Raw genomic sequence first — 8,046 nt, forward strand, 5'->3', positions numbered from 1 at the left:
ATATAGATATTACGGTGGGATAAGGATTCATACCTTGTTGTAAACCCCATAATTTGTGTTATAGAAAAAGTTTATATGTACTTAACGCGTAGTGCAACATTTGCCATAAGAGATGTGTACGAAGTCACCATAACTCGTCAAACGATGAAACCATAATGCAGCAAGAACCGTGTGAAAGAAAAGAAACATATACGTTGTTACAAGGTAAATCCTTTAAAAGTTTAAATTTAACCATTTTGTTCTCACAGTTCATTAGATCAACTCTTTTAACTAGTGGTGAATTAACTTAGATAGGAAATTTTTTAATTGGGGTATGTTACACGCGATTTTTTAATTAATGTTATACACCATTACACGTTTTTCTTTGTGGGGGCCACCCAGTCAATGCATTTCGGCGTTTGTTTTTATTGCTAATTGCACGCGAAATATTAGGACCCAAAATATTAGGAAGAGTATCAATATTTCAATTTTCATTAAATTATGAAATAATAATTAAAAGTTCAACTTTTTATTAGTAATAATGCAAAATTATAACCAAAAGTCTTTCTGAATTGTTTGACCACATGTGTTTATATATGTATATAATATGTTTTTCAAAATGTTTAAAATAAAAGAAGTGAACTATTTTATTTGTAACAGTGTAAGAAGTGAACTATTTTATTTGTAACAGTGTAAAGGTATATTAAGGAAATCTAATAATATCTTCAATTTGTTTCATGATTCAATGTTTACGAACTAAAAAACTTAACAACAGTCGTTTTCAGAAACTGCGCAACCGCGTCTATATTAACTCCACGAAGACACCTAAGCCAGAGGACCCGCGTCCATCCGATCGGTCTCTTTCTTGGCTCGACAGATTTGATTGAAACCAGCATCTAGTCAATACTGCTCTTTCCCACATGAACGCAGAACCTTCCTGAAGTGACTGATTTCTACAAGAAGCTGACTTTGCTCGCCCTGCAACTATTAATCTTCTTCACGCAACCAATTCCTCGCTCATCACAACCATTCTTCCATTTGATCTGCCTGGACGCTGAGATAGTAAACGTTTTTATTTCTGCAAACGGCTATCAAAATGTCGAAGGTATGCACATTGCCCATATTATTAATGTGTGTTACAGTTATTTTTGTGATTGATTGAAGATTTTCTGTATAGACACCATTAACCAGTGTTAGGCAGTAGTGGGCTCAAGGGGAGTAAAATAGGCTTGGATAGGGTTTTTTCTTCAGATATTTTGTGATGGAAAGATCACGAGTTTATATAAGTAAAAATTAAACCATATTAAGTGTTGGTGTGCCCTAGTTTACCAAGTAATTTTGATAATTTAAATGTTCCTTCAGTACGTTACCTAACAAAAAAAAAGCCATTAAAACATTAACCGTGATTTTGATGTCCAGAAAATGGTGTTTAAATCGTCCATGGAGGATGAGAAAATGAAGATAAGGGCTATGAAGGCTGTGGCCGGAGCAGGAGGTTCGAATCTTCACTACCTCTATCTATGGCGTTACATGCAAGCAAAGATTTTACTTCCATTTCGTATCTGTTTGTTGATTTGTACAGGTTTCCTAATTCTGCAACTGCTATGTTACAGTGGACTCTGTTGAAGTGAACATGGAGGAGGGAACCCTAACTGCGTTGGGAGATGCAGATCCTGTGTATCTCGCAAAAAAGTTAAGGAAAGTGGGCTGCCGAGCACAGCTGCTAAGCGTGGGTCCTGTTGAAGAGGAGAAAAAGGATGAAGAGAAGAAGAAGGACGCTGAGAAGGAGGATGCGGCGGAGGAGGTTCCTCCAGTTGTATATAATGCGTATCCCAGTGGTTACGGATACCCATCTTACATCCTACATGTTTGCGAGATCTGAGTTTCCCAATGGTTGGATGCTCTTATAATGAGTATCCCAATAGTGGGATGATCTTCTTATAATAATAATCGCAACTATATATATGATCTTATTAGGGTTCAAATCTTATTGAATATATATGATCTGTTGTGTCTTGGTTATAAAAGTAAGCGATTTTATAGCGAACGTCTCGGTTCTTGTTGAGGCATAAGTTTCTTGCTATTGTGTGGTTTGCAATGTGTTGCACGTAGCCTAGGTTTATAGTGACAGCCAGTTAGATTTGATCCTGAGTCTGTTCAGTATAACTCTCACCAGCTACCAATTGTCTTAGATTTAAGTAAAAAAAATAAAAATAAATAAATAACAACTAAAAATTCAATCATAAATCTAATATAAACAATTATCCTAGATTTAAATAAAAATAAATAAATAACAACTAGAAGTTCAATCATATGTCTAATATAAATCGTAATCGCCAGATCTCCAAGATATTCCAGGGGAACCTCTGACTTTGATCCTTTAAAAGTTATATACTGGATATCAATACTTCCTCTGACCGTTTTTCAAATTGGAATTCTGATAAGCATGCCACCAAGAAACTTTTTGTTCGTTTGTGGTGAAACGTAGACCTAGATGTGGCTTGATCTCGTCCATGTGGTCATGCATGAAGTGATTTTATTTTTTAGAAATGTATCTCTCCTGAGAATGATACGGCACTCTCACATGGATTTAAGTTTATGTTTCAAGATTGATATTTATTATTTTCTTAAAATCTATTATCCTTGTTATTATTTTTATTTGTTATATAATTTCTAGATTTTTGATAAACATATTGCCTAGTTATATAATTTCTATTTATATCATTTAAAATGATGTTTAGTAAATATGTTGTTTAGTTAAATATCATTTAAAATGATTTGTAGTAAACATATTGTTTAGTTAAACATGCTTCTGAATTTGAAAAAGTTAATTTATTTCTTTATATGAAAAGTGAATTATCATCCGGTTAATTTATTTCTTTATATTTAAGAAAAGCTAGTTATTATTCAAATAATAAAAATAGGGATCGCAGAGCGATGGAAACCCTTCTAAATTTTAATCTAGATTCCACAAAGAATTTTACTCTAACAATAGTCATAAGGAAAACCAATCTCTCTAACAATAATCATAGGAAAACCAATCTCTCTCAACCAATCTCTCTAGCAATAATCATAGGAAAACCAATCTCTCTCTTCTGAGGAGAACCTGAACTACGTTTATAAAACCATGTACTTTCTCGTGAGAAACTATGTATTTTCTAATAACATCTGGTTATAAGTCTATATATGAAAATAAATACGGTTTTTCTCGCTGACAATAATCATAGGAAAACCAATCTCTCTTTTCTACGGAGAGCCTCAACTACGTTTATAAAACCATGTACTTTCTCGTGAGAAACTACGTATTTTCTAATAACATCTGGTTATAAGTCTATATATGAAAATAAATACGGTCTTTTAATGTAGTTTGACTTCTCTAGTTAATTTCTTATTAATTTTGATGGTAAAGACTACTCTAAATTTAAATAATGATTAAATTTAAAATTTTTATAATATTTTTTTTTTAATTTAATATAATTTTTTTAAATTATAATTTTTATTAAAAAAAAAAATTAATGATATAAATTTTTGTTTTTTATAAGTTTGGTATGATTACATTTTTATGTCTAATATATAATCTTAATTGAGGTGGGAATTGAACCAGTGACTTCATATCAAGAAATGCCTCAACAAAACACCCCATCAAGGAATGTCTTAACACAACAAAGACACATAATAGAAGAAACAACATCGGTAAAAAAATACATAAGAAAAAATACACCTTAAATAAAATATAACTCTATGACATCCTAATAAATTTATTAAAAAAAAGCCTAAAACAAATGATTGAATTATATATATATATATATATATATATATATATATATATATATATATATATATATCTCGAATATTAAAACAAATAAAGTATAATATTTTTACTATTTAGTTCTATATATTTTTAATATTTAATTTTATATAATATTTTAATTTTTTCTTACTAATGATAAAAAAAAATTGCACTTAAAAGTTTTTGAAAAATGCTTAATTTAATATTTTTGTATTTAAAAGAGATTTATCATCATAAATTATTTTTAAATCATAGAATATTGTACTTTAAAAAAATTGAGCAATACTTAATATTTATTTAAAATAGATTTACCATAAATTATTTTTTATATGTTATTATATAGATAATGAATACCCTTACTTTTTACCCTTTTTTTTTTCAATTTTAGCCTAAAACAAAATCTAGATTTAATTATAAATTTATTGTTGTTTTTCAAATATGTTTTTTTTTAACTTACATATTAAAGATATATTTTCTCGCTAATGGGGGTGACGAACATCAAGGCATCCCAGACACATGTGTAATGAATGTCTACATTCAACGGATGAGAATGAGGATAAATAGTTTGTCCTCCCATTATGTAAGGTGTAAAGTGAGTTTAACAATTTTGCGAGAATGTGTGTTGGTATGGTAAGTTGGTTTAAGGCGACCATCGGGGTTTAGAATTTTCATATTTTTGTAGTGGTATGGTTGCTGGTAGCATGTGGCCTAAGTAAGGGTAGTATGTCTGGTTTCTTCGGCCCTTGGGTAGTGTGGGAGTGGTGGAGAAATCACCATCGTCGCCCCCTCCACCGTGAATGGTTAGCAAAATTGTTAAGTCTTTCTCCCATTGTCTAGTTCCGCAATTCTGTTAGCAGATTGAGGGAATTATGCATGGTAATTTGGTCAGCATTAATGTCTATTTATGCCCTACTTTCTAGCTTTCTTCCTGAGTGTTATCAATGCTTGGGGTGGCATCTATGTCTTCTGTTTGTTCACTATTGTTTGGGTCTTTCGCTCGCGCTATTCTTACCCTGGAATCCTGAGACGTTCCCCTAGGGGAGCAACAATTGGACTTGGTGGTAGAAGGGCAATTTGGAGGTGATTGTGGTGACAACCAATTGGTTTGGGTTCATTTCTTGCGTCTTTGTGCTCCGGTGTCTAGTCCTTCTGTTAGTGTCTTTGCACTAAGGTGCTTCCCCTGTCAGAGGAGAAGAAGAGGTTTTAGTCTAGTTGGCTCATTTATTATCTATAGGATTTCTTGCAACACTCATGGATGGTGTGTGGTGGTTGTCATCTTTGAGGAGTAGGTTTTTGCTAGATAATTTGTGGTTGAATTTCAGTTTGCTATCTTTCAAGATTTGTCGAGAGGTGTTGCAGATTGGTGTTTATCCTATTTTCAGGGCGTCTCCTTGCACTCACCATGCACCCTGTGCCACATAATTCCCATTCCCAACCCCAACAAAGGGGAGCTTTAACCATTCATTGTGGTCCTCGCATTGAGATGAAGGTGATGCAGGAGGGACTTGCTGATGAGTATCCAAAGGGGTGGACATGCTACTGGAGGTGCGATCCTATCAGTGTTTGGAGCCCATGGCAGTAGAGGTGGTGCGAGCGAAGTGCAGGGTGGTCATGTAGCTAGTGGAGTCAAGAGAGCTAGTGTGGTGGGTGGGGGTCGAGTAGGTGTGCGGGGTCAGTATCATTGGCAGGTGTGTGTAGGAGGTGCAAGCCAGTAGCTTCACTTTGATGTCTGTCGTGACTTTATCCAGAATATTCTCGATCGCTTAGAAGTTTGTGATAAGACCGAGAAGTAGGAACATGAGACTGTCATCGCCATCCTAATTCAATTGCATTAATTTGAATGCCATGTCAGAGAAAGGATTGTGGTGGTTTGGCATGGAAAAAATTTGTTATCTGAAAAGGTTGAGAAGTTGGTAACATAGATGCCTCACTTAGAACAACATGTTCAATGTTCATATCATCACCCTCCCCTCTAGGGACCAGGCCATACAATCCAACGTCCATTACTTCTGATGATTAAGCATGGTCTCAAGTGTTCTTCTGGTTCTATTTGTCTTTTGGTGTTTTTGGCCTGTTAAGCTTTGGACTTCTCCCTTAGTTTTGCTATTGTTTCTTTGTCATATGGTGATAGCTTTAGTCAAAAAAACTGGTCGGGGTGAGACTACTTGGATTTTGAGAAATATGTGCTTTCCTTTTGATGAATGAATAGAACCTTGATTTACAAAAAAAATAAAAAATCTATCTCTTTTTCAAATTTTTTTAATAGAAAATTATCTAACACTCCTATTAAGTTGACATCATCCCCTCATGCATTGTAAATATATTTTCACACCGTACATACTTTACAACCAAATAACATCATAATTAATAACTTAACTTTATAATAATTTCCAACTATCACACCCCACTGAAGGTTTAGGATATGTGATTCATATTCTCTATTATAATTTAGAGAAATTAAATTTATAATAATTTCAAATTATCACACCCCACCGAAGGTTTAGGAATATATGATTCATATAATGATTCATGGATTCAATATTTGACCTTGGTAGATCAACCAAGAACTTTTTGTATCTCTATCATTGGTATGTTGTAGTGAATTGAGACTAATTGGGGAGATCCCAAACATTTCTGATTTCTTTTAGCCGTCAACCAACCCCATTGTCCACTCCTATCATTGGTACGTGGTAGTAAATTGAGACTAATTGGGGAGACCTCAAACATTTTTTATTTCTTCTAGTCATCAACCGACCCCCTCCTCCATTATATGTTGCCTTCAAATCAATGAATGTATTACTAAATATATATATATATATATATATATATATAGAGAGAGAGAGAGAGAGAGAGAGAGAGAGAAACCTCTAGATAAGGGTGAAGCGTAGAACATCCATTATTCAAAATTATTTGGAAACCATTAGCCATGTGGGAAACCAATATATTCTCGGCCATTGACCCATTAATGCGGGGGGAATATATGTTACCTGTTAGATTATATACTTGCCATAATCCAACGGGTGACATATACTACGACCCCACATTAACGGGTCAATGTACCAAGATATAAGCCTTTCCAACCACGTGGGGAGAGTTGCTAGAGACTAATATGCATAGAATATTTCCATGTCTTATCCCCTCTCACGTGAAATTGTTTTTCCATCAAAACTTTCCCAAAAAACAATGTCAATCACTCGCTAGGATAGCCATTCCCAAGGCTCTTAGGTTTAGTTGCACCATGTCCAATGTCTGGCCAACCAACCATTACAATCATCACAACTCAACACGAATTCCTTTTGGAATTTGCATTAACAATTTGAAACCCACTTGGGTGTTGTTATAAATCTAGATCATGAACGAGTAGAGTTTGTGATTTTGGTTGTGCTCAACATGGGTTTTTCTCTTAAAATAAAAAAAAAAATAGAAAAAAGAAATCTCTTTTAATTTAGTTTTAATCAAAGTCCTATTAAAATATCAATAATCCCAATCTCAATATGGTCACTCCATTTTTTGTTGATATTACAACCAAATATGTAAAAACATTTCACTCACTCCCAGTTATAAATAAAATATTTCCATGTATGGTCACTAGATTTGTTGTTAGTATTAAAACCTAATGTAACACACATTCTCAATTATCTATAAATATTATGTCCACATGGCATAATATAATTTTATATCAAATTTAAAGAAAATGAAATGGGATATAAAAGCGCTTTTAAAAAATATTTCAACGCAGAATTTAAATAATGTTAATTAATTTATGTATAAAGAAAATAAGTAATTGGAAATAAAAACATTTTTTAAAACTATTTCAACATAGAATTTAAACTAAAACAACCACATTTTCCTACGTGGTTGATATATGGCGACACACATATATGAAACACATCTACAACCACATTTACCAATGTGGTTGATATATGCCGATAAGCATATATCCACCACCCACAACCCACCACATTAATAAATGTTAGGTGTATTTTGTTAAAGACTAACTATTTCTCATTATTAATAACTATATAAATAATAATAGCCATATTATTTTTATTTATATAATTATACTTATTATATTAACATTATTTTGTATATTAATATAATATTAGTTATTACATAAAATTTTGCTAATATATTAATAGTTTATAACATAATAATAACATTTATTTATTAATAATAATATGAAAATGCTATTATTAATAATATATAGTTATCTCTACCATTATGTTTTTTTTGTTAAGTTTGGTAGGACCATTCCATTTTCTATTAAAGATAAGCAA

General features: G+C 32.6%; 1 protein-coding gene across 1 annotated transcript; it reads left to right on the forward strand.

Moving 5' to 3' along the window:
* The first annotated feature begins 799 nt into the window (after positions 1-799).
* On the forward strand, positions 800-1,978 carry LOC149177159 (heavy metal-associated isoprenylated plant protein 39-like). The gene is made up of 3 exons (XM_089423314.1): positions 800-1,084; positions 1,399-1,474; positions 1,593-1,978. The coding sequence occupies exons 1-3, from the start codon at positions 1,076-1,078 to the stop codon at positions 1,859-1,861; spliced, it is 354 nt and encodes a 117-aa protein (XP_089279440.1). The 5' UTR covers positions 800-1,075; the 3' UTR covers positions 1,862-1,978.
* Positions 1,979-8,046: the final 6,068 nt, after the last annotated feature.

This window comes from Pinus tabuliformis, chromosome 4_1 (assembly GCF_031772625.1).
Source record: "Pinus tabuliformis cultivar Carrire ecotype Pingquan chromosome 4_1, CPIR1, whole genome shotgun sequence".
NCBI lineage: Eukaryota > Viridiplantae > Streptophyta > Pinopsida > Pinales > Pinaceae > Pinus > Pinus tabuliformis.

Bases quoted from the DNA above. Each gene is read 5' to 3' on its own strand.
- LOC149177159 (XM_089423314.1), top strand. The intron at 1,475-1,592 runs GTTCGAATCTTC...GCTATGTTACAG, and splicing joins GGCTGTGGCCGGAGCAGGAG to TGGACTCTGTTGAAGTGAAC.